The 26,517-nt window shown below is 40.0% G+C and overlaps 2 protein-coding genes and 1 long non-coding RNA gene across 5 annotated transcripts in view; 1 reads left to right on the forward strand and 2 right to left on the reverse strand.

Annotated features, from left to right (window-relative positions):
- Positions 1–3,368: 3,368 nt before the first annotated feature.
- LOC111974881 (LIM/homeobox protein Lhx6-like) lies at positions 3,369–9,476 on the reverse strand. Of its 2 annotated transcripts, XM_024002949.3 has the most exons (9): positions 9,285–9,476; positions 8,415–8,988; positions 6,974–7,156; positions 6,606–6,727; positions 5,504–5,724; positions 5,046–5,146; positions 4,724–4,819; positions 4,375–4,555; positions 3,369–4,154 (listed from the first exon to the last, which is right to left on the reverse strand). In XM_024002949.3, the coding sequence occupies exons 2-9, from the start codon at positions 8,490–8,492 to the stop codon at positions 4,072–4,074; spliced, it is 1,065 nt and encodes a 354-aa protein (XP_023858717.1). In that variant the 5' UTR covers positions 8,493–8,988; positions 9,285–9,476; the 3' UTR covers positions 3,369–4,071. The 2 variants fall into 2 exon arrangements, with proteins under 2 accessions (XP_023858717.1, XP_023858718.1); XM_024002950.2 differs by lacking the exons at positions 8,415–8,988; positions 9,285–9,476 and adding an exon at positions 7,538–8,388.
- Positions 9,477–11,504: 2,028 nt separating this feature from the next.
- Positions 11,505–12,905, reverse strand: LOC111974897 (uncharacterized). The gene is made up of 2 exons (XR_002878734.2): positions 11,854–12,905; positions 11,505–11,593 (listed from the first exon to the last, which is right to left on the reverse strand). It is a non-coding gene; the product is annotated as an uncharacterized lncRNA (long non-coding RNA).
- Positions 12,906–25,695: 12,790 nt separating this feature from the next.
- The window catches only part of LOC111974857 (prostaglandin G/H synthase 1), a 50,747-nt gene continuing 49,925 nt past the window's right edge, over positions 25,696–26,517 (forward strand). The window contains exons 1-2 of one of the 2 annotated variants that reach the window (XM_024002917.1): positions 25,696–25,944; positions 26,054–26,143. In XM_024002917.1, coding sequence (XP_023858685.1) covers positions 25,938–25,944; positions 26,054–26,143 — 97 coding nt within the window. In that variant the 5' untranslated portion in view covers positions 25,696–25,937. The remainder of the gene's footprint in view (positions 25,945–26,053; positions 26,144–26,517) is intronic. The other variant, XM_024002916.1, reaches the window with a different exon arrangement.

The raw sequence follows: 26,517 nt of genomic DNA on the forward strand, positions 1-26,517 counted from the left end.
CTGTTTTTGTCATAGGCTATTCTCTGTACATCATTGCGATACATTGTATGGATGAGGGTTCCTCTGAACAGAAAAAAAAGGTGCGCATACAAAAAAAGCAGGAAGAAAATGAAACTTCAGAAATGAACTTTACTTTAGGAAGAGAAAGAGAAAAAATAGGAGGTAGAGGAACTAACACCAACCGGCACAGACTTTTGTTGTCTGCAGCGAGAGTTGTTAAGTGCTGCTGATCAGTATGATGGTGAGTAGCAGGAACAGTGATGTGATGATGTGAATATGCAGCAGAGACAAGAGCTACTGTAGATGTAATTGCTCATCAGTGGAGCTACGCTGTAATCCAGGAAGAGGAATCCTGCAATCAGAGTCCTATTCATTAGCATGGGGCCCCATTTCATCTGTAAGCACTTGAGCCTGCCAATCACAGGGCAGACGCATGACATTACGACAAAATGAGACAGTTCTAACTAACAAAGATGCTTGTGCCTGGAGAAACATGGTTCTAAATCCTCTGTTCTGTCTGCTTCATGCTTTCAATGGGTATTGGGTGCTGTGCTGATTTGATTTGACCAAAAAAATCGAATTTGCATTTATATCTAATTTAGTTGGACTGTAGCCCAGAATATGCCTGATTGATAATCATCAGGTAGTTCTTTGTACAACACACAAAAAAGGTCCTAGAATGGCACAAGAAAGGCAAATCAGATCATATAGCTGATAGCACTGGTTATTGGTAAAGTGTCTTGCAAAACCAGTCACCTCAAGGAATTCAGAATTGTTTTCTATTTCACAATTGGTTTGATTGTAAAGGAATACTAAAAAAAGTGACTTTGAATATGCTGTAGAGACCGTTCATAATGACTTGTTTAAAAAATAGAAGTTATTACATTGTAATTACAAATGTAATTAGAGTAATTAGAAAGAATGTAAACGTCATGTTAAATTCCAAGCTGTTCAACTGTTGTTCCTGACTGTTCTTTTCCATCTCTCTGTAATTGGCCACATCTTGAGATTCCGTTTTCTCCTCCTTGTCCTTGTTTCCATGTGTCAGGCATGGTAATGTCCTCTCCGTTGCTCAACTCATGTTGGGTGGGTTTCACATCTTTGCCTGATCCACACCTGGCTCAGTCAATGCACACCCATCTCCAAATCAATCTTCAATGGTCAAATCACAGCACAAGGGAAGCCACTGTTGCTGCTTCTATCTATAGTACATACCCCTCTTTTTACTGTAGCTCTGGTTTCTGTGTCACTGGGTCAAGGAACATGTAGTCATGTATCTAACATTCTCTGTCTCCTAGCCAAGGCTTTCAGGCCTCACTCAGGTGAAAGCCTGGTGGAGGCTATCTGTCTCCTAACGCAGCAAGAACATGTTCTGGGTAGAAGTTGCCCATAAGCACATATCTTGGATCAGCTTACCCTCTCAATCATCATCTTAACCATTAGGTGGGAAAATTKAAAACTGACCTTAAATCAGTGTCAAGGAGCAACTCAACTACTACTCCCGAGAGCACCATTGGTCTATGGCTTGGGATGATGTGGTTATTGGATGTATGCCCCCTTGTGGTGAACAGTGGTCCCTCTGAGTATGGATGAGAGTATAGGTTGACATTGCCCCTAAACACTCCTCTAAGGTCAGATTTGCATTCTCCCCTCCCTAATGGTTGAGGATCGATTAAGGTTACGCTGATCTCAGATCTGTGCCTGCGGGGAATGGTGATAATAGAGGGCTCTTGAGACTGGAGGTATCTTCATTTCAAATGGTGCTATTTGGCCTTTACCAACACACTTTAAAAAAATGGAATCCTTCGAATTCTCAAAAAACAGACAGATAGCTTACAGTAAATCCTGTTCTTTGTCAAACATACTTTGCTGGTGCTGTCATGCATCAAATTCAAAACACATTTCCCTCTATTGAATGCCAACAGCAAGATTCTTTGATTTCAAGTGAATTCCCTCTGACAGAGAGAGGTTCTGACTGGGATGCCAGATATTTTAGCATGGTTAAAGCACCAACGAATGTCACAAGCTAGGAATGATTGTGGTTTCCATTTGTTCCACAGTATGTGGCATGCGTGCGTGTATGAGGTCTGCCGGAGTATTGTTCCTCTCTCACTTTCACTGCTTATGACAATACCTGTTTAATTAAATGTACTGTTATAACGAGAATTTTGATTATGTGAGCTGGAAACACTGTATGCAATATGAGTATGAATAAGTTTGTTCATTCAATGACTTATGTATAATCAGTGTTTCACTTTAGTTTTACAAGGCAAAGAATGACAGGTAGTAAAACATGTTGAAGTGTTATACGGTTTTTATGCAAGGTACATTGAGCTGTATTTTTCTCTCATTTGATCAAATTCAAAGATCAGAGAAAACGGACTGTCAACCTACTTGAAGAGAGCATGAAAATGGAAAGGCGGGAATTGATTCATGCTTAGTATTAACAGATAACTGACTAGGGTCCCTAACAAAGGAAACGGTCAGGACTATATCTTCCTCAGAGTTCATTATGCTCTTCCTTGCCACAACAGCAGCTTGAGTGCTGCCAATTAATACAACAACTTCAGAATATCACAGTAAAAAGGTCTTATGGAATTAATCATAGTGCTAGATCAATACTATCCACAGAGTTAAACACTTTAAATGGTTATTGCCATCGGATTGATTTTTGCAGCCATTAAACACATAGGGACTAAATTGGGGACCCTCAACCTGTAGCATGATCATTACATACTTATGAATATTGCTGTTAAATACAGGTTATAAAGGGTACTTGGCCTTTACTGGGTAACCTAATGGATTTACTATTGTTGAATGAGTGTACGGTGCTTCTATCAGGGGGAATTTGTGTGTGTGTGTGTGTGCGTGTGTTTAAGTTCATTTGTCATATGCACAGGGTGTACACAGTTCCATCAAATGCTTACTTGCAGGTTCCTTCCTGACAATGCAACAACAATAAGAAATAATACAAAATAAAAATGTAATTAAATAGAATACACATTTTGCATAAGTATAACTACAGGAAGGAGCTCAACAATTTACAGTACAATATTTATATTTGGAGAGCAACGTGTTTAAATTGTGCAGTATTTAGCAATAAATAAAAGTGTTTGTGTGTGTGCATGCGTATGTGTGTGTGTGTTAGTGAAATAATTAGTTAAACTTTGTGTATTTTATCTTCTGCACAGCATGTTCCCTATTCCACACGATTATAGAACTTGAATCCTTCATGTTTCTTGTTGGGTCCATGTAAAACCAAATAGTGTTATTTCTATAAATGTTATGTGAAATGTTCTATTTCTCAACTGATTTTTCCCCCAACAGCCTTTCAGGCACATTTGATTAAATCAGTAAAATATTTACAATTTACAATAAATTATTTATTTATTTTGAAAACATTTTTAAAAGTGCTTCTTGGTGAAGTATATTTTTTAATAAATAAAGCGACACATAAGCTTTCCATTTTACTGAACTGAAACAGTAAATAACAACACTCAACACTCTCTCTCAGCACACAAGGTCAGAAGAGTCTTCATCGTCACCTTACACATAAATAATAGTCTATGTATGGGAGGGTTATATACAGGAAAACAAGCGGACAGAGTTACAGAAAAAATGTGTATTTAAAAGGATGGAAATTGAAACATGAAATACCTTTAGAGCTACCAGTTGATGAATAAGATGATGAAAAATCATAATCCACAAGGAATGAAAGGAGATTTCCTGTTGGATGAGTCTTCCTGTTCCTAATCCTGGTCCTGGAGTTCCAATTTATTCCCTGTCAATGGATGGGTGGTCAAATCTGGTCCTGATGATTATCATATTTATATTGGACTGGGATGTTTTTCCACAGATGATCTAAAGTCTAGCTGCCATTATAAAACTGTCCGTCCAATCGACAATGTGATATTTCCAACTCTGCAGACCATGGAGGCGGAAGAAACCGCAGCAGTCCTCTTGTATAGTAAAATYGGAGAGGCAAATGTTGAAATGTTCTCAACTTTGCGGGATGGAAAGTTCTGTGAGAAATAAAGTTTGTGGGGGAAGTGGTGGTCTCAGGGGTGTTAGTTAGCGGCTGATGGGTAACTGTGGTAAGGTCATGCCTGGGTGGGTGAGGTGGTTAGGGGCGGACAGCATCGAGAAGGGATGACCTGTGCACAGAAAGATATATATATATTTTTTTTTTTTACTCAATTAGACTAAATACACAAGAACTATAAGTGATGCGATGTGAATTTAAATACATTATAGTCAGTAACTATCTTTGACAATCTGCATCGAATGGAGTTAAAAAAATAGAATTATGTTAGAGCCAAAGTCAGCTAAATGTACATGCATGTGTTGTCCATCGATATGAAAAACCCAACTCACTGTCTATGTATCCATGCAGAGCCAGCAGGTGTGGTCTGTCGGGACTGCTGAAGGAGGAGTAGAGGTTGTCTGGCAGTGAGGGGGGGATTCTGGAGTGGGGATGGGGGGCTCCCTGGAGGTGACCGTTGTGCTGGGGGGGAGGGTGCTTTTTATGTCTTGCTCTGCAGTTTTGAAACCAAACCTATATGGAAATGGAACGTTACTAAAGATCGTTGAATGATGCACGCAACAAGTAATGTGGTATAGATGAATGATTTTATTATATCATATTTATTTTATTACATTATTTAAAAAAAATCCTAAATGTCTAACAACCTTACACCCACTAGTTTGATATTGTCATACATACTTGTATGACCCGTCTGCTCAGTCCTGTCATGTCTGACAGCTTCTGTAGAGTCTGGGCATCAGGGTTGTTGTCTTGGTTAAACTGAGACTGCATCACCTAGGAACACACACCTAGCAAACTCAGTCATGAAGCTATATATTCAGCTGAATATTCACTGAATCAAGCGAATTCAGTCAGAGACACATTTATCTAAATGATGTAGAACGCACTACTAAAACTAACATTCATCCTGTCTTCTTTGTTCAGTCTCTCTCTCTGTCAGACAAAAACTGTGCATACTTTCACAGACTCACTCACACATGTAAACACACGCCGACAGTACCTGTAGCTGCTCAGCGCTGAAGGAAGTACGTGCTCTCTTGGCTGGTTTGGGTTGGCCATCCTGATCAGAGGGGAAGGCTCCCTCCAAAGTGAGACCCGTCCCTAAATCACACAAACAGGGTGGAAGAAAACACCACACAGTGTTATATTGTTTGTCTCATAAAACAATGGAAAGAGAAATAGGCTACACATATAATGTGTGCAGGTGCTGGACATCAAAGCATACAATCCTAAGAGTAAGAAARGTAGGACCCCAATTATGTCTGAATTCTCCCTCAATACAGTTTACTCAGGGACAAATCCTACCTGGAAAATCCCATACATGGTGATTTACTTGATTKAATTCTGAGGGTGCATGCATCCCACACAAAATGTATTAGGAATCAGTACCCTTCCCTTGGCTCATATTTGGGTTCCCTACTCCCTGACATTGTCTGTGACACCCGTCTGACCACGTACCGTTCTCAGCCGCTCTCTGGAGGTTCTCCACCATGGTGTCGTAGTGGGCTCGACATAGCACCCTGCCCTCCACCAGACCAAACTCCTCCCCTGTGGACAGCTGCCTCTTACAGGAGTAGCAGGCGAAGCAGGCCAGGTGGTACACACTGCCCCGCGCCCGCCGCACCCAGTCACTGGCATACACCTGGCGCCTGCACTGGCCACACTTGGTGCCAAACTTACTGTGGTGAGACAGAGAAGAGCAGGGGGCATTGTCAGTAGTCTTTCACTGCTAATGAAAATAAACTTGTAGTCACCTGAAATGTTGTGCAGGCCAGGAATAGATAGAAGTAATCTTATTGTAAAAGATTATAGACAGCATTGCTTACAGTTTTCCAAACTAATTTCACTTTAGTCAAATATTATTTATCCTTATGTTAATTAAAACCATAACAAYCAACAGCAATAAGATAATAATAACAATATAATTATAGAATAATGATGAGAAAATAACAATAGCGTTTACTTGACATGCTTCAAATATAGAGTGAGTGAGAAAAAGAGACCCTGATAAAGGACATAATGTTTTAGCAATGGCCCCGGTCTGAGGGAATAATACACTAATAAATGAAGAACAACAAACACGAATAATCTAAATTTAGTGATCTCAAAGTTGTAAGAATCATGGTTGAGAGTAAAAATGTTGATAATGTCCGCCACATTATCACTAAAGACAACAATTAAAATATATATATATATAAAGAGAAAAATAACGTGACAAAAACTATTTATCGGTCGTAAAAGTATGTATTATCATGATATGTTATAAATGGTCTAGGTTTTTATTCAAATAGCCTCGTTAACAGATTTGCATTTGTTGTTGCTTTACCAAAAGTAAAGCGTGTAGTTGTATTTATTTGATTTAGAAGTTACAACGAAAAACAGTTCAATCCTGTTTACTTGTCCCAAGACATAATGAAACACTCGCCTTATAACAATACATTTTTAGTAAAATGTATAATAACGATGATATAATAAGTAATCAATTGTTTATGAACATTCGTCCTCGTGCCAAATATAGAACATACATTTTAAGGAAAACAAATAGCAAAACTTACCCTACCTGAAATAATCCAATTTGCAAAATATTTCTTTGTTTTTGATGTAGCAGCTATTGTGCTGACGTAATGATATTCTGCAGACTGAACACTCCAGACATCCCACGTGCCAATTCAAATTGTTCACCTGCAATGATAAATAAACACTCATAATAATAATGATGATAATAATAACAATAATAACAACAACAARAATCATATAATAATAATAACAATAATAATGTTTTGTTCGGCGTACTTATTCTATAAAATGGAAGTAATGTGAAAGACTATGCAAATATGCATGCAATTCGTGAGGAATAAACAGGTTTTAAATTCAATATTAAATGATTATTGATTTGAGCAGTGTAACAAAAGGCATTATAATGCTCACTTTCAGTAGGTATCTGTCTTGGATCTCTGTGCCGCAGTTGGCACACTGGTTTTTCCCCGTGGACCGAACTGGCGTCGGGGAGGCCAGGGTCGGATGCGAGCACATAGACGGTGTTACCGGAGGACTGGGCAGGAGAGGAGACTCTTCTTTTACATCTGCGTGAGACTCCCCGTCCGAGTGAGACTGAGGTTTGGGATAGATTTTTCTTGTCATAATCTTATATCGCCAGGGATGCAAGGTAGGCTACAAGGCCTCTCGACTTGTATAAATTACAGGACACATGGCACAGCACATGACAAACTCACAGGATACAAGAAAACAAGCATTGTATGCAGTAGCCTAAATGCAACACACATTTCGAATGAAATGGGCTTACAACAACACCCTGCTACTGAAAACAAAACTTAAAAGGCCTGTCACAAAAGTAAACTATGAAAATGGGGTTGGGAAATGAAAAACAGGTAGTCCAAGTTCYGCCAAGACTCCGATTATCAGTTTACACTATGTCGATGTTCCTATTTTGATRAGATAACATAATTAATGTTTTAAGTTGGAATAACTCACCATTATCAAGCTATTCTGTTTGTGGAGAAACAGCGGTGTAGATGAAGCCTGGAGCTGCGCCAAAAGTCTGCTCTGCGCCCTGCTCTGCTCTGAGCATTACGCATCCCTACCAGCCCATACTGCAAGCTATATCCAGTCCAAAACAATGAATAACACTTTCTACTGCATTTAAATCCTGGCGACAAAAGCTAAATTTGCTGAAGCAATTATAATTAGGACTTATCTTTTTCTTTTACGCACAACCCGTAAACTACCTCCTTAAATAATCGCATATAGTTCCCATGCAATCGAAAGCACTGAAAAGATGGACTACCTGCAATTAGTGATGGCTTCAAATGCTCGGGATAAGAGGCAGCCAGTGTCAATTTCAACTGTCAATCAGAGAAGGCATCGCGCCACCAGAATAATTGCATATTTTAATTTTAATAGCCGTAATCGAAAATCGAATTTCTCAACACAAGACTAAGATTTGAAGAGACTCAATTGAACATCGCACTATTCATAGTAGACAATGTAGCCTACATAAGTTGCAGCTGATCTTGAAACATAAAGGAGGGTGATTGTCTCGGCTTCCCTTATGATAGGCCACTTGAGCCTCTCTTGGTGATTAAAACGGTATTCAAAGAGTGCCAGAAATCTGGTTTTGGGTGGAATTCCGAATCTATTTTGTCCTTCGTTTAAACAAAATTAGGCTAGCACAATTGTTAAATGTGTTTATAATTATCATTAAAACATAGGCTGGAGCGTGGAAAACAAAAAGGCAATCAGCTGGGCTATTCAACGAGCAGCGCAGCCAAGCAATTAGCATAAGTCTTCACTTGCAGTGAGTCGATAGTCTATACTGCATATACTCAGATAATTAGATGTCATGTCATACCTGCTTAACGAAAACATTGTCCAATAAGACTTTATTCTCCTCCGGGAGTGGAGATGGAACTTCATTGTTCCAGTACATGCAGGGGACCCGTTAACACTGTAGTCTAAGTGAGAGGCAGTCTAAGTGAGAGGCAGGCGGTATCCAAGTAGGGTTCCGGGATGGGTTTAGTAGCGAATTGCGATTTTACACATGAACATTTAAATTGAAACAGCAGAAAAAGCGTTTAACCCTTTGCACGGACATTCATAAAAGTAGGTTTAATTGTCCATGACAGTTAGCTTTACTGCCACTCCCTGTTAGGGTTTATTTCCAAGATACAGTCCTTTGCGCTATATGTTGTTGAAGCTGCAGCCAGCAGCAAATTAGCCCAAATCGACAGTGGCCTGCGATGTATCGGCATGCGCTGAGTTGGGGAGGCTATCCCGCGCGCTCTGCACGGTGTAGGTCGGTGCTTTCAGGAAATTCAGCGACCGGTTTCCATTCAAGAAAGCTCTTGAGGGGATGACGGACAATCACTGGTCCTTCAGGCACTCGCCCTCTCCACCTCTCCAAAAGGGACGTTACTCCGGTCTGCCTTGAGAGGAATAGGAGTGGGGTGGGGGCATAAATAACATAATTAAGATTTTTTTGTATTGTTGTTGCGGGCAGCAGATGACGAAAATAGGCCTATCTATAATCTCGTTTACCAGTACTATACATGGATGCTTCAAAGTCCTACAGTAAATGTGAGATCATGCATAAATATGATACTTACAATTAAATAAATAGGCCTACTATTATGTAAAATAGAAAACTTTTGTCTTAGAAAAAAGTAGATGTGGTAAATTCACAAAMACAGGAGCACTAAATGATGTTTCCGACCCCATTCACCTTGTCTGCAGTAATTGTGATGATTTGAGGTTTGAATCAGCTGAATGCATACTTTTTTGATCATACTCGAGATACTGAAACTTTTAAAGCAGGTGTAGGCAACCCTGCTCCTMGAGTGCCATAGGTACTGCCGACTTTTCTTCCAACTAGGCACCACACCTGACCAACAACTAATCGATCAGTTCAATGATTGCCTAAATTCAACACACCTGGTCTTCCAGGTCGGTTAAATCAAAAATATGAAGTGCCTGCTGCACTCCAGGACCAGGGTTGCCTACCCCTGTTTTATAGTAACAGGAAATCAAATATGAATAATTGGCCAATCAAAATAAACATTTAGGTCTACTTATTTGTTCATTTACTGGTTTCTTAAATTCAACAAATCTCAATATTGGTGGACATTTCAGAAGTGTGTGTGTGCTTTGATGGGAGGCATCCTTTAATGGAATGTCTCTCTATAAAAACATGCCACACCTCTTTCTCTTGTAGAGAGAACAGCCTGCAAACAGCATTCAACGTCTTTATGAGGACATTGAGTGTTCCTTGCGTGTTACACTTTGGGATTGTCTCAGGAACTTCAATTGATGAATTGTAGACCTACTTAATTGTTCTGACACCAAAACAAATGTGATTAAGTATGAACTGGAGGAACCACATTGTCCTGCTTGTTACATTAATGTCTTCCGCCTGTTTCCCCATGGAGTTTTAATTCAGGGGAGTGTCACTGGGGCTCACAAGTGGTGCAGCGGTCTAAGGCACTGCATCTCAGTGCTAGAGGCGTCACTACATCTCAGTGCTAGAGGCGTCACTACAGACACCCTGGTTTGAATCGAGGCTGTATCACAACCGGCCGTGATTGGCCGGTGTAGGCCGATCATTGTAAATAAGAATTTGTTCTTAACTGACTTGCCTAGTTAAATAAAGGTTAAATAAAAAAATAAAAACTTCCCAGACACCGGCAAGCCTCCCATGCAGCTCTGTAATGGCACAGCCGTCCCACTGGGCACAGAAGTCAATTCAATGTCTATTCCACGTTGGTCCAATGTAATTTCATTGAAATTATGTGGAAACAATATTGATTCAACCAGTTTGTGCCCAGTGGGATGGGCTTGTCAGTAACACCATGGGATTGTCAGTAACAGGCTTTTGCGGTCTCCTTCACTCATTCTATATCATAAAGTAGAATAACCATACAATATACTTTAACCTTAGGATGGGAACCAGCCTCTGCAACATTCCACTCCTTGTACTCCATGTTATTTGGAACATTACCCGGAATACAAGGACTAAGGAGTGGAAGACTGGCACTCAAACTTCTGTCACCTATGATCCTACTGTAATACAGTAAAAAATAATGGATTACTCTTTTCTCTGTTTAATAGTCGTTCTGTTCGGCATCAATTTATTTGGCTTTGCTTCTTCAGCTTCTGCTCTAAGGACTTACTGTAATTCAACAAAATCATGAAGTGTGTTTTGATTGGTTGTATCCTCAGACAATAGGAAAGGTCACTGGCGGGGAGGTGACACCTGCGGCATCCTGCTGCTTCCTGTGTTGTTCTGTGGAAGTTGTGAGGTGAGGTGCAGTGATGTGACCGTGTTCCTGTTGCCCTGCCTTTCCGGTAGGTAGAATACATCTGTCCATGTTCTACACAGACAATAAGCATTCTGTCCACAACCTCAACAACAACAACCTGCATAACACATGTTGAAGCCATCACAGCCACTGAGTAGGCCCCAGTGGACAGTCCATGGGTCAGTACGTCGATGATGGATCACGTGTCGTCCACTCTGTGTGAATGCATGCACAAGGTAAGGAGGGGTTATTTAAAGGCATTGTTTGTGTACCTATTGCTTGCAGGAAAATGATCATTATTAAGGAGGAGTCCTATTGTGGAAAACAACATGTTCTAGTCCAAGGGTAGGCAACCCTGTTCCTGGAGTACCGCAGGCTTTCCCCATGTTGGTGTCGATTACAGACGTGCTGTGCATGCACACAAAGTCCTACCTGCAGGAACTACCTGCAGGAATTGTCCTACGGCAAAATGGCCCCAAAATCAAGTGGGAGATCTTATAGGTAAAAATCCTGCAGGTAATTCCACAAGATTTTCAGGACCATTTTCCTGTAGGACAACCTGCAGGATCCCTTTCTCATCCTTCAGAGAGAATTTACTGTAGGATAATCCACATTCTTTCAAATGAATGGACAGAAAGCACAAGGTATCAGATTGCATGGCAATTTTTTTATTCAATGCAGCAACAGTGGACATGTTTGATTGTCCATTTCACCAGCACTGCATAAAATATGATTCCTAGGAGAAAGGAAATATGAGATTTTGAATAAATATGGTAAAATCATATTTTGTAACAAGAGAGTTACAAAATATAGAGTATATAGAGTAATATAGAGTAATAGAGTAATGGTGACGTCACATGAACAACTTATGTGTATTGGTGTGAAGGAGGGAAAGAGATGTCTCCAATATGGCTGGTACACCAACAACATCTGTGAGTATGCGTGTGTGTTAGGCTTCATTTTAAAGGGAGAAATGAGAGGCTGAAACTGTGTTACCTTCACCTGCATGGCTGTTCAGTGCTGTCTTCTGTTGTTTATATGCTCGGTTTTAACTGGGGAGGAGAGAGATGAGTGGGGAAGAGTTCAGAATATAACTATAACTATATACTGTAGTAGTAAAGGAAACCTATTCTAAAAATTGAATCTGTGGCCATCAGTTTCAAAACACTTAAAAATGATAGCCTAACTTGTGACAAAAGTACTAGAGACACAGTAGCAAGAGGGATATCAGACCTCATTTGTCACTTTCCATAGAAACAAAAGTTTAAAACATTTTTTTTTAATCAAAGCTAGCTAGCAGCCAGTGGTAGAGATCATACTAGCTAAGCAAGTATCTTACTCATGAAAAATATTCTACAAACTCAACACATAAAAAATAACTATGCTATCCCCTAACATGTTCATATACATACATATCTGTTGTGGTTTTAGTATGTTTCTCTGAAACAGTAATATTAGCAGTACTTGAACCAAATATTTTTTTCATTGTTCTATCTGTGCTTGAACTAGCTACACTGCCTGGCAGCCATTTCCCCAACTGCCAATTGTCAACTGTTACTATGGTGACCAAGATGTCATATGACCATTCCTCTTCTTGTTGTAAATTGTAAAGGAGAGTTAAATAAAGTTGTGGAAAAAGTACACAATTGTCATACTTCAATAAAAGTTAATTACTCAAGTAAAAGTGAAAGTCGCCCAGTAAAATACTACTTGAGTAGTCTAAAAGTATTTGACTTTAAAATATACTTAAGTATCAAAAGTAAATGTAATTGCAAAAATATACTTGCCTATCAAAAGTAAAAAAGTATTAATAAAAAAAGAAATATATTATATACTGTATATATTTTTACGCATAACCAAGGGCACACTCCAACACTCAGACATAATTTACAAACGAAGCATTTGTGTTTAGTGAGTCCACCAGATCAGAGGCAGTAGGGATGCCCAGGGATGTTCTCTTGATAAGTGTGTGATTTGAACCATTTTCTGTCCTGCTAAACATTCAAAATGTAATGAGTACTTTTGGGTGTCAAGGAAAATGTGTGGAGTAAAAAAATTATGCAGGATTCGTGCTGTAATGTACTTGGTCCTGCAGGAATTGCCAGGTCCTGCAGGAATTTCCATAACCTACAGGAATATCAAAATCCTGAAGGTTTCGGTCCTGCAGGATTCCTGCAGGAATTGACATGGTTCTGTACCATTTTCGAAATTCATACTTGTGAATCCTGCAGGACACTTGCACAATTCCTTCACAAAGGGTAACATTTCTGCAAGATTCCTGTAGGACTTTCTTGTAAGAGTGGACTGATCATTTGCACTGACTCTCTGCACCTTAGCACACATGCACTCACTCACTCACTCACTCACTCACTCACTCACTCACTCACTCACTCACTCACTCACTCACTCACTCACTCACTCACTCACTCACTCACATATACATTCATGCTACACACACATCACGACTGCTGCTACTAGACTTTTATTTATTATTGCTAAATACTGCACAATTTAAACACTTTGCTCATCAAATGTAAATATTGTACTGTAAAATTGTAGAGTTCCTTCCTGTATTTATACTTATGCAAAATGTGTATTCTATTTAATTACATTATCTTTATTTTTATTATTTATTATTGTTGTTGCATTGTCGAGAGGGATCCTCCAAGTAAGCATTTGATTGGACTGTGTACACCATGTGCATCCTGTGCATGTGACTTGAACTTGAACACACACACACACACACACACACACACACACACACAGCCTAAAGCCAAGTGACAGAATGACAGAAGCTCTGCTTGGCATGTTCGCCAAGGAAAGTGTTTGGGGAAGGAGGCAACGAAGCCCAAACGCAATGCTGGGACCTTATCTTGTCTCTGTAGTACCACTGCCACCTTGGGTTTGTTTCACCATATGACACACTGATAAAACTTATGGCTAAACAAACGGGTGTTGGCGGTTGGATTATATTAATATTTCCATTGGTCAGTTATTGTAGAGCAAAAAATAAAAGTTTGTTTTTGCTTACTTTACATTGATTGAATTCTATATATTTCAGCCGGACCCTTTTTTGAGACTTTTTGGGGTAAGCACCTCAGATCATATAGCCTTCAGCTTTTTCTACAATTTTGGTTTAGTGCGGGGACTCCTGACCTCTTTATTTTACTGAAAATCAGGCTACATGAAAATTCTCTCTTATAAATGATGAGTGGACACTGTTGCATATCTTATCATATTGAATTGAAAGCTGGTACAGATGTGGGCCGTTGAAAAACCCCCATGAGGAGTTTACTGTAACACTGGTCTGGAGCTACTCTTCAAATAAAATTAGGGTCCTGCATGAGGGAGATTAGGGTCCTAACATTACACCAACTCTCTCTCTGAAGCATTGTTGTACTGTAAGTGGACAAAAATATATTAAAACAGTTTATTTATTTGAAGTACAGACCAGTAGAAATTGTTGGTTTTTCTGCACTTGGGCTCCATATGACAGCAATTGAAGGGCATTGTGTATCTTGGCCCGAGCTGGGAGCCCATGATGGATGACAGCAGAGAAAATCACCCGCGGCTGGCTCCAACACAGACATGCAAATTGCTTGCAGCTGATTGCTTTATTTCGGTTGATATTTATCAAGTGTATTACAGTATGCCTCTGTGTTTACTACTCGGAGGCAGCACATAGGTTGGAGCTGAGCAGAGAGGAGAGTTAATGCTTTTTCTCTGCAGGATGAAAATATACAAGCTGTTAGAGGTCTGTAAACATGGTAATAGATTTTCCACTATTTGCAAGGGTCCTGTGCAGGTTGTATGGTCATTGTGCAGGCATCCAGGTGACTGATTGTCTGACTGACTGTCAAATGCTGTGGTGACACATTTATTGTATTGTAGAAATACTGCCCTAGATAAGCATACCAGCCCCAGTCCTTGACTAGCCATAGTCCCAGCCACAGCCCTAGGCCCAGCCCCAGCACCAGTCCCATATTTGTATGGAGTGGGGCTGGCGTCAAGGGTCAGCTACTTACACAATCAGGTAACTACAGCCAGGTGGAAAATTGTTTACATCCGACTACTTGCACTCACCTACAATGACCTGAGCAATTCACAGTAAAATAAGCCCATAATCAAAAGGAAACCCCCTTGGGTCCACGTGCAGTATGTCCAGAACACACCCCGGCACTGAGCAATCCCCTCAAAACAGAATGTCTCTGGGTTCAAGTGTTTAAACTGTCAGATCAAATCGGCTCAACGTGGAGATTACTTGCGCAGGAGGCCATTGTATGCTTGGTTTAATGCCGGCTGCAATATCCTGCTCCTCCTGTTGATCCTAACAACTCAGTGTGTAAAATCTAGCACTGTCAAGGAGAGCTGACCGAGGCTTGCCAGTCCTGCACTCTGAACAACCAGAGGGAATACACACAGTTGGACAGGAAGAAGAGGAGTGTTTAAGAGTGGGACTGGATAGAGTCTGTAACCTGTTACCTGGACTACAATCAGTAATTTCATCTACCCCAGCAGTGTGTTTTCAATGAGTCCCCCTAGTCATTCACCGCTTTTGAGAAGGAGACGAAATGTGTGAAACCAGTCTCGACCATTTAGTTACCCAGCACAGGAATAGTTATAAGCAATTCTACATTTATCAGGGACTGAGGGGCAAAGATGTCAAGAGTCAGGATCCACACATCATCAAGTGACATAACCCACACACAACCAAAGTGCTACAGCAAAAGAGAAACTCATGTGCTCCTGTGTGTATTGTGTTTTGATGCACACTGGGAGACAATCCCTTAAGTACTCGTTCACTAATTTCCTTTGAACGCCTAACCCTTTACGGCACAGCCTCCATCCCAGAGCTTAGAGTGACTACATTACAATGAGGGGCCTCTGTGTTTTCCTACGGTGAACTGTGCCAACTTTCTGACAGCTGATAAATGAGCACAATACTGGCTCCCCCATTCAGCCTACCAATCATTCCATGCAGGACTAGGGTGGTAGGAAATGATCCCACTAGCAGCACTTTATTCTGTTTGAAGATGATATACTCTTATGCTACATGTTGACTAGACTTCCTGTTTATATAATACACGTTGAATTGTCACGTGTGTTGTAGACATCATTAGGCCCTATAACATGTAAACATGCTATATATAAACTCAAGTTGATCCCCATACAAATTCAAAGAACCGAAAAGGGGAGAGCAGCAGCTTATGAAGACGGAGACCACCTACTACATTAGAAATCCCACACCACTGCTCCTAAGAGGGCCATCAAGGTAAATGTACACCCCCCCCCCCCCCCCCGACAGGGGAGAACTCATTTCGAATCAGCTGCTTCTCCTCAGATGTAACAAATGAGACTCAGAGGGCCTCCTGACTCTGTCGTAAACCCCATCTGAGATAATACTTGATGGTCCCCACCACCAGAATACATCAGTTGGAGCTAAAGAGTCAGTCCACTCCGCTTGCTCACCCACTGGACAGGAAGTCTACTAATCTGAAACCTGATCCAGGGGGAAGGAAGGGCTCAGGAACCAGCCTTCAGTGCTTTCACCAATCATATTCATCACCAGGCCGGGCCGCCCGGGTCCAGACTCATTAAGCCACACTGCCGCTCTTAACTAAACATCTTCTCGATAAAATAAATGCTTCCAGGTTACTCAGTCATAGTCAGGGCCCAGGTCGGAGATGTATCACGCATCTGATCTCAATTACTGCTGCCTGGGGAACCTATATATGAACCTCAACACTACCCGTGCCTGAGCAAATAATGCAGTGCAGCCATGGTAACCAATAGAGAGAGTATAGCCCCATACAGATACGGTATGCATCATGAAAAGGGGTAAATTATTATTTGATAATTGGTTCCTGGTGCTTTTTCATTTCTTTAAATATCCATCACGAGATGCATGTGGTTTTGTTGCTGCGAGCTCAATTTGGAGAGACATCAGATATAGTCAAGTTCAGACTGTAGTGTTCTGGGGTGTAGTAGACCATGGTGTGTACCATAGAAATAGAATGTAATAGAATATAAATATTCTAATTCTATGGAGTGTACTGTACAATCACAAACATTCCAGAGGGAACTGTTTTGGCACCAGATCTGGGTTCAAATAATTTTTCAAATATCGAGAGCTTGGGAATATAAGGTTCTATCTACAAAAAGATGATTCTGAGATAATTGGCTTTAAAGTTCTGAACCCTAATTGGTTTGAATGGTGTCAGCAATTTTTACATTGCATTCTTTTGAACTTAACAACGTAATTTGGGATATTTTGAGTACTATATAAGTAGAGAAAATTGAACAGGAAAAGGCTATGGCAATAACAACATTTTGACAAAAAATGCAGATAGAACCTTATAGTCCAATCTCTCGATATCTCAATTACCTCACATACATTTCAAAGTAAGTAGTGCGTATGGCCCAGTACATCACTGGGGCCCAGCTTCCTGACATCCAGGACCTATATACTAGGCGGTGTCAGAGAAAGGCCCAAACAATTATCAAAGACTCCAGTCACCCAAGTCATAGACTGTTCCCTCTGCTACCGCACGGCAAGCGGTACCAGAGCGCCAAGTCTAGGACCAAAAGGCTCCTTAACAGCTTCTACCCCCAAGCCATAAGACTGCTGAACAATTAATCAAATGGCCACCCGGACTATTTATATTGACCCCCCCATTTGTTTTGTACACTGCTGCTACTTGCTGTTTATTATCTATGCATAGTCACTTTACAAATTACCTTGACTAACCTGTAACCCCTCACATTGACTCGGTATATAGCCCCGCTATTGTTATGTAATTTTCTTGTGTTACTTTTTGATTTGATTTGATTTTTTTTTCTTTCGTTTATTTAGTAAGTATTTTCTTAATTCGATTTCTTGAACTGCATTGTTGGTTAAGGGCTTGTAAGTAAGCATTTCACAGTAAGGTCTACACCTGGTGTATTCAATTCAGTACATGTGACAAATAACATTTGTATTCAGATATATTTAATTTGAAAAGAAAAGAAAAGTAGTTAAATATTTATACAAGTAATATAAAAACACTTGGAAAGTATTTTAAAATACCAAATACACTGACTCAAATGCACCTCCGTGAATTTAATCCAGATATTTGAAAATAGTATTTGAAATAAGTATTTGAAAATACTTTCAAACACAATTTGGTAGCCTTTTTATTTTTTCAYATAACCATTCAAATACTCAAATAAAAGTACTTATTTTGGACTGTGTATTTGAAAATACAAAAATACACAGAAAAAAATATTTTAAATACCAGATACTCAAATACATATTTATTAGAACCCAGGTCTGATTGGCACAGCCTAATAGCAAATCAATGAGTTTAGCTTGCAATACTCCATTTTACAGATTTAAAATTCCAATTTTGGGATTAGCCTTAAAAGAGAAAAGCTGCGTCTGTTTGCGTAACGTGTCTCTGCTCCCTGACAGAGAGCCAGCCACTGTCAGAGTGAATGTATTGCTGACACAGTCTTGGGTTCTTGGACATGAAGGATACAGGGTGAGCTGGGTCTTCTCTCTCTACTCCAGTCTCTGGGCTGTTGAGTGATGCAACTACACCTCCCCCCCTCTCTCTCTCTCTCTCTCTCTCTCTCTCTCTATATATATATAATATATATATATATATATATATATATATTTCCCCCTCTCAGAACACACAGAATGAATTTGGCAGTCTCAGAGGGTTGGGATTGGCTCATGCTTGGGCTCCATAGAAAGCTAAAAACTGATTGTGCTGAGGATGACTTTTGAAAGTATTGAAAAACCATCACTACTTTTAGTGGATTATTGTATGCATTTCAATAGTCTAAAGTGGATTTCTCTTCACCCGCATTGATGTGAAAGAACTACAAGAACACCTCCATACAAGTCATTTTCATTCCTGTATATCTCAGTTGCATCATGCCGACACACAATAAATAACATATTTGCAATACTTACTTGTGTATTATTAGCGCTGAACATTCATTTTGCCCGCACGTCCTCGCGTATCATTGTTATATCTTATCGTTGCAGATTTATGATGACATGTATTTACTATTTCAAAGAAATACAAATTTGATATTTAAGATAATTATGTTATCTTTATAGTAAATCATTGAAATCAGAATTGTTTGTTGTTGCCATTGAAGTCTCCTTCTGTCCACTCCAAACATGCTGTGGTTAATCTGGGCAGCCGCTAGTGGGGGCTATGGATCTCCACTATCGTCTTGGCTTAAAGTGCCCTGCTGGTACTACACTCGTGTCCCCCCGCGACAGGTTCGTACATAAAACATCCTCCATTAAGGCTGCAACGGTTTCGGTTTCCTCCTTAACTAGTTTAATGGTGTGCCGCCAGAAAAGAATATGCGTACTGTCTTAATAAAACACAACTTTCCACCACCATTTTTTGATTTTCTGACAACTTCCGGATGTTGCACACCGTATTCAGCCAATCAGGTTACAGCAGTCTGTTCTTTACCCCTGGCTGAAAGTAGGGGTTCAAACAAGGTACTCTAGGCTATGGTATAGTATAGTATAGTAAGTGGTAAGTTTTCCATGTGAAAAGTTTTGAATTTTATCCTATTAATTAACCTACTGTTTAAGTATACCCTTAAATTTAGGTATTTTAATTATAATAAACTTGTATTAATTTATGGTAGCCTACCTTATACTATGGAGAATGTTATTTATAATTTTGAATTTTGTGCTGTTTCATTGGATTACCCATCTTTGGTTAGTCTCCGTAGGAGGATCTATGGCTACAAAAGGGCTGGTGCAAACAGGTTTCTGTAATGTCAGAGTGTTTGTATACAGGCCTTTGCAATGCAGTCACTGTCAAATGTTTGGACATGTATCAAGTGTCTGCCGAAGGGAGAGGGAACAATGGCGGAAATGAATGCAGAGTTGAATTTATTTTAAAAAATTGGTAGTTAATATTAATATTTTCTTGCAAAAATATTAAGTAGGTGGTGGCAATACACCTTTTCTTGGTTGTAGTCTGCCACTAAAAACCGAAGAAGAAGAAGATGCAAATGTGTGGGATATGTATGAAAAAAATACTATGAAGAAGAATGTGTAGCAGGAGAGAATGATGAAGGAGCAAAGTGCAGTAACTGTGGTGGAGATCATGAAATGAAGTCCTTGGAATGCCCAATTAGAGTGAAAGAGATTGCCAAAATCAGGGTGCTTTAGAGAGTCTTCTATGTGGAGGCTGTCAAACAGGTAGAAAGATCTGTAAAGGTCCCATGGTAGTGAATACCGGTAGGCCTACACTGCAGCCTACACTGCTTTTCTTTTGTGAATTTATTCACCCCCATCCAGTTGGTGGCAACAATACAGCACTGAGTTGTGGTACGCCATAAAACCTTAGAGAAGAAGAAAAATAATATACTGGTCATGGAGAATGATAGAGGCCTTTAGTGACCCAAAGGCCATTTTAGCATGGGCAGGGCCATTGAGGGCTTCCACCATGCTGCCACCATTTTAAAGTAGTCAGAGTAGTCAAATGGTTGGGGATTCCTAAGGGTAGTAGCCTCAATAGCGATGCCCTGCTGTCACAGGCGCTATAATGGCACAGATATAAAGATGAGTCATTTATCTATCTCTATGGTACTGGTTAACAATTACACTGGTAGAAGCTTTTATCATTTTTTACAGATGGCTCCAAAGACCCAGATAGTGGTCGCACAGGAGCAGGAGTTTACATTCCTGAATTTGATGTGGAGATATATCAAAGACTAACAGATGAACTTTAAGTTTACTCTGTTGAACTGTTGGCGATAGTAGTTGCCCTCCAGTGGGTAGAGGATGTTCAACCTGTCAGAATTGTAGTATGCTCAGATTCCCTGTCTGTATTGAATAGTTTATCATCTGGCAAATCTAATAGGAGTGACCTACTATTATGGAGAGACTGGGTGTAGAAGTGCGATTCTGCTGGGTCTGAGCCCACTCGGGAGTGGGCGGTAGTGAAAGTAGATCAGATAGCCAAAAGGGCTTTCAAACTAGATTTAAATTATTGCTTCCCTGGGTATAGGTGAGGCAAAATGTAAAATTAGAGCCATTATGATAGATGTGTGGCAGAAGGGTTGAGACAGCGAGCCCAAGGGCCAACATTTATATGCCCTCCAAAGAAAGGTCTGTGGAACAAGATTCAAAGGTCCGATTAGGAAGGAAGAGGTGCTGTTTGTTCAGTTGAAACTAGGACATTGTACATTAAACTCATCATTATCTCTGGTTGGCAAGCATGTGAATGGTTTGTGTACAGATTGTGTCAGTAGAGGCTCCTCAGAGGAGGAAGGGGAGGAACATCCTCAGTGAATTTAATAAAAATAAAAACAATGAAACATAAAAAATTTATCATTTTTAGATAAAACTATTCTAAATATATTCACGTGACCAAATAATTGATTAAACACACTGTTTTGCAATAAAGGACCACAGTAGCCTCAACAGCACTCTGTAAGGTAGCACCATGGTGTAGCCAGAGGACAGCTAGTTTCTATCCTCCTCTGGGTACATTGACTTCATTACAAAACATAGGAGGTTCATGGTTCTCACCCCTTTCCTTAGACATACACAGTAATTATGACAGGTTGGAGGACATCCTCCAGAACTTATCAGGGCTCTTGCAGCATGAACTGACATGTTCTGCACCCATTAAAATGATCAAATAATGAATCTAGCATTTTGTCATTATGGGGTATTGTGTGTAAAAATAAGAGATAGTAGACAGCATAGGCTGTTTAAACTTCATCAGTCTCTCATTCACAATTTGACAAGCACTTGATAATGCTGCGTGCTCTGAAGCACATCTCACTCACATGGCTCTCCATCACGTGATCAGGTCTTTCTCACAGGCTACAAGTGAAGACAGACAAATCAGGAAAGCCACTGCGTGTGTCATTATCCAAATCCGAGGTGCGTATTGAAGAATTTGGAAGAACTGTCCACATTTACTTTTCATCAGCCAACAAGATGAGTAGGCCTAACGAACAGCAAAAGTACTAGCCTATGTCAATCTACTATCCCCCATATTACAAAAGTTGTCCTATTCTGTGCAATAAATAAATATTCCAAACATAGTCAGGAACAATTGTAGGATGCCATAGATCCCAAATTAATACAACCACTAGCATCCCAAAAACTTTTTTACGCAATGAAGCTGACACAACAGATCAGAACGTTTAGCTTAAAATGTTGATAAACTCTTCTTCACATTATAAGCGCAGCAATGTGCACATGGTAGTAGGCTATAAGTGCGAATGTTCCATTAGCAGGAAAACACCTTTATCAAAAGTGACCGCAAATGTGATTATGCATGTAATGCTTTTATTATAAAGGTGCATTTTTATGGAGAAAATTATCTTCCCCAAACTTGAAACTCACGCGCTGCTTATGTATGCCAGTTAGGCTCTACACCCCTTGTAAAGCGGATTCATGTGTTTCATTTTAAGAAGTTATTTGGCCACTTTAGTTGTGATACAAACGTTATCAAAACATATAGGCCTATGGGCTAGGCTACATGAGGTGTGAGACTATGATTAGAAAAAGTCGCAAAAAAAGCCATTGTTTCTTGCCTTACGCTGGGCATCATTCACAAGTGATAATACATCATTCAAAAGTGATAGGCTAGTATTGTCACCCAGCAGACTATTCTTGATTTAATCTTGTCTTTACATATACTAAATAATATATGTGGGAAATTTGTTTTGATTTAGAATGGACCCTTATCATGCACCTGTCTCAAAACAGTGGCAGCGGAAAAAAATACATGTCATCTATGCACTTAAATAGAGACACTTTTCCCGTGGTTGATTTTCATGTCAGCCAGGTAGGCTATACTCCTGTTTTAAAGAGAAGCAATGTGCTTAATATTAGGAAAGTTGAGAAATAAATATAGTAAGCCTAGCCTATAGAAAGATGATCACTTTGTTTTTTCTCATGCAATTGCATAGCCTATAGAAATGTTGCGCAACAATAGCTCATGGGCTCTCATGGAGTGTTTGATTAGATTTTCGATTACATTTGCATTGATGTCAGAGTGTTTAGAGGGACAATAGAGTGCTGAGTACCAGGCAGTTCGAAAGTTTGGTAGGCTATTAATGACCATCAGCAGCATCAGAGCTTGGAGAAGCCTAATTACCATGGCTAAACGGTCACATGGAATTTGACTGCCTTCATGACTTGTGACCGCAGGTTTGGCAATAAGGTCACCGTAACAGCCCTAGTGGTGGATAGGCCTTCACTGCAGGCTGCAGGGGTTGCCTTTCACCAGCAAGACTCAGATATTTTACAGGTTAAGAAGGTGTACTTTGTGGTCTTTATAGCTATGGTGATAAATGGCACTGACAGGAAGTCCAGGAAAATAGATATCATTGTGGAGGCGTTGTAGCGATTCCTGGGACTGAAAGACTTCTCGTTGAAGGAATTGCGTGGAGTATTGTCACGGGACGTACTAGTCCTTGATCACGACTCTCAGTTTCATTACATTACACATAAGAGTCATTGGATGAAGGTGTCTTCTGTAGGGGGGAGTTTTGTTAAGAGCCGCAAAGCTTCTGAACAGCAACACACACCGCTTTGCGGTTTGGAAGCATAACGACTATCTTTTATATTTGCGAGAAATCATTAAAAAAAGGTTAAATTGATACACACCTTTATAGGGTTAGTGTTCCCACACGACCATATTTCCATGTTACAGCGCTTGCTTACGGAAAACAGATTGAAGACAGAGTCGACTACCTGTGCTAATTAGCTATCTGCATCTCCGAACATCTGTTTGTAAACGGAGGAAAGGGTGTCAGGACCCGGTGCGAGAAACAGTCACTAATAATGGGCAGAACCCAGAAGATGAGGCAGACACAGCAGTACTAGAGATGGTGGTTTAATAAAAAATAGATATCTTCCAAAATACAAAGAAAATCCACAAAGTGGTAAAAACAGCAAGGGAAAAAACAAACCTCAAAAGACCAATCCAAAAATACACGAGAACAAAACCAGAGAACCTCTGGAAAATCCAACAAGAGAAAAATGATCACAAAGGCTGGGGCTGGGTGCTAACATACAAACACTGAGCAAGGAACTGAGGAACACACAGGGTTTAAATACTAACAAGGGAATGACTTATAGGTGCAAACAATAATTAGGGCAAGAAAAACAAAAAGTACAAAAAAGGTGCAAGGGGGACATCTAGTGAACAAAACCTGAACAGTCCTGGCCAAAACCTGACAAAGGGAAAGGGGGATACCTAGTCATTTGTACAACTGAATGCATTCAACTGAAATGTGTCTTCCGCATTTAACCCAACCCCTCTGAATCAGAGAGGTGCGGAGGGCTGCCTTAATCGACATCCACGTCTTCGGCGCCGGGGGAACAGTTGTTACGGAGTCTGGTTGATAGGTAATCGACTAGTTGGACTGTTCCCCAGACTCCACGCGTAGGGACTTGTACAATGCTTAACAAGGCTATTGAARTTAACATTGGTGTCTGTCTTTATTCCTTAATCCGACATAACATACAGAAACAACAGTGGGTTAACTGCCTTGCTCAGGGGCAGAACGACAGATGTTTACCATGTCAGCACAGACACCACAAATGTGTTTTCACTGTCTGACAAATACTGTTGGCTGCAACTGAGTTAAAACCGGTTATGTTTCTAGAACCATACTACAATTGAGAATCGAATCAGGTTTAATTGGATTATTTGGCTGTTTTGGCTCCAAGAGCCAATTCACACTTTAAACAGAACAAGTAAGGTCCTTGGACTAAGGAGTAACATTAGGCTCCTTTAGTCCAATATTGGGCTAGAGCCATATGCAAAGATTTGAAGGGAGGAAGAAGTGGGAGTTTTGTTTTTGTTTTTATTTGGGTGGATGAAGTTTGTTTTCCCCATCACATATGGATTTTCTTTAAAGAAAAATGTTTTAACCCTGTCCAGTTTGTAGTGGCTATACACTTTTTGGGGGTGTAGTCCGCCATAAAACCCACAGAAGAAGAAAAATAAAAGGTTTCTTTCCGTAAAGTTCCCCACTGCAGATGACGGGATACTCAGAAGCATGTTGCATGTGTAACGGATGTGAAATGGCTAGCTAGTGGTTCCCCTTGCTCTGCAAGGGCCGCGGCCTTTGTGGAGCGATGGGTAACGATGCTTCGTGGGCGACCGTTGTTGATGTGTGCAGAGGGTCCCGGGTCGGGGCGAGGGGACGGACTACAGTTAAACTGTTACACATGTAGGCCTGCGCCAAATGGACGTAGCCTAAAAGCAAGTTCAAGTCTAGCCTCGTGTTTTTTAAAGTTTGTTTATTATTCTTATTTTTTTCCTCCTGCATTGTAAATTCCCACTGGGACCTGGAACTCCACATCCTAAATGATGACTCTGTACGTTTTTGTCTATCCTCCCCTGATCCAGAATATGTCATTTTCATAGTCTTTGGAACGCTTCGTGTAAGAGCTATTGAAGATTGAAATCTGAAATCGTTTTTTTTTATTTATAAAAACTCATGTGGATTTTTCTCCATCCACCCCTGATTCAGAATATACTATGTTCATAGTAATGGCATGTTTGGTTCAATAGCTATTGAGGAGAGAACTGAATATCCAATATAAAACCATTTTACCTCTATACTGGTTACACTTACAATGATGATGATTTTCAGGGTGAGTCATTTGCAAAATTGAAGGATATTGCAATTGCAAGAAAAGCAAGTATTCATACTAGTTTAAAGAATCTTCACCTGGATTGTAATGCCCTCATAATAACCAATAGATGGAGCCAGTAAACTACATTGTACACTAGCCAATCTGGGTGTTGAGTAGGCTGCATACTGAAGTGAACCAGGAGATGGGGAGCTACACCGCTCGTTTCGCTCCTACTTTCTCGCAGTCATAATGTCCTGTATGTAAATCTGTGTGGACTTGTCAGTTTTTAGATGGTATCTAAACAGGTTCCTGTCAGAAAATACTTCGTATCGGGTATGGGTGTTTATTTATGAGAGAACTCTAATAACTACTTGTTTTGTTGCACTGCCTTAATGAGAAGAGCGCGCGCGTTGAAGTTGCGTTTTATGCATTAAATCTTACAATGAGAGGTGAGTTCCTTACAACTAATTCACCCCCGAACATATTTAATCAAAGTCGCCAACAATGGTTATTATAGGTTGTTTCTCAATTAATTAACTTTGATAATTGTGTTTCTAGAGTGCATCGTGTGCGTATGGGCGTTTATCCTGCTGCTAAGGTTACCAACATGTCCAGGGGAAGAGATCAAAGACGCCTCTGCGAATGTTGGTAAGCGTATAATATCTTGTATTATTATAACCTATAGTATTATTCAGGGGTGCCAAGTTTTCCAGGGTTTTCAAGTTTTTCCATGGGTCCGGCCCAGGAAAAAAAATCAGTTTTAAAGCTAATTTCCTGCAAATCTACATGTTTTCTCATGGTTTAGCCTTAGGCCCTTTTTAAAGCACTGGTCAGATGTATTAAGGTTTATTTTAAATATACACACTCAAAACTCAACGACTTGGTTTAAGTTACTTTCAGATTATTTGGCCATTGAATTTAGAGTATGCTAACTGTATATGATATTAATGGTTGGTGGCAGTGGCTAACCATAGTACGAATTGCAGTCTCTCCTTGACTTTAAGAAACCAACATGTAAATAT

The sequence above is a fragment of the Salvelinus sp. IW2-2015 genome, linkage group LG15 (genome assembly GCF_002910315.2).
Source record: "Salvelinus sp. IW2-2015 linkage group LG15, ASM291031v2, whole genome shotgun sequence".
In the NCBI taxonomy this organism is placed as follows: Eukaryota; Metazoa; Chordata; class Actinopteri; order Salmoniformes; family Salmonidae; genus Salvelinus; species Salvelinus sp. IW2-2015.

What these genes read in the sequence shown, in the direction of transcription:
- LOC111974881 (XM_024002949.3), bottom strand. Translation starts at nt 8,492, where the DNA reads ATGTACTGGAACAATGAAGTTCCATCTCCACTCCCGGAGGAGAATAAA. An exon ending in AAGACAGATACCTACTGAAA is followed by an intron (nt 6,728 to 6,973) that starts GTGAGCATTATA and finishes TTATCATTGCAG; the next exon opens with GTGAACAATTTGAATTGGCA. An exon ending in TGCAAATTGGATTATTTCAG is followed by an intron (nt 5,725 to 6,605) that starts GTAGGGTAAGTT and finishes GTCTCACCACAG; the next exon opens with TAAGTTTGGCACCAAGTGTG.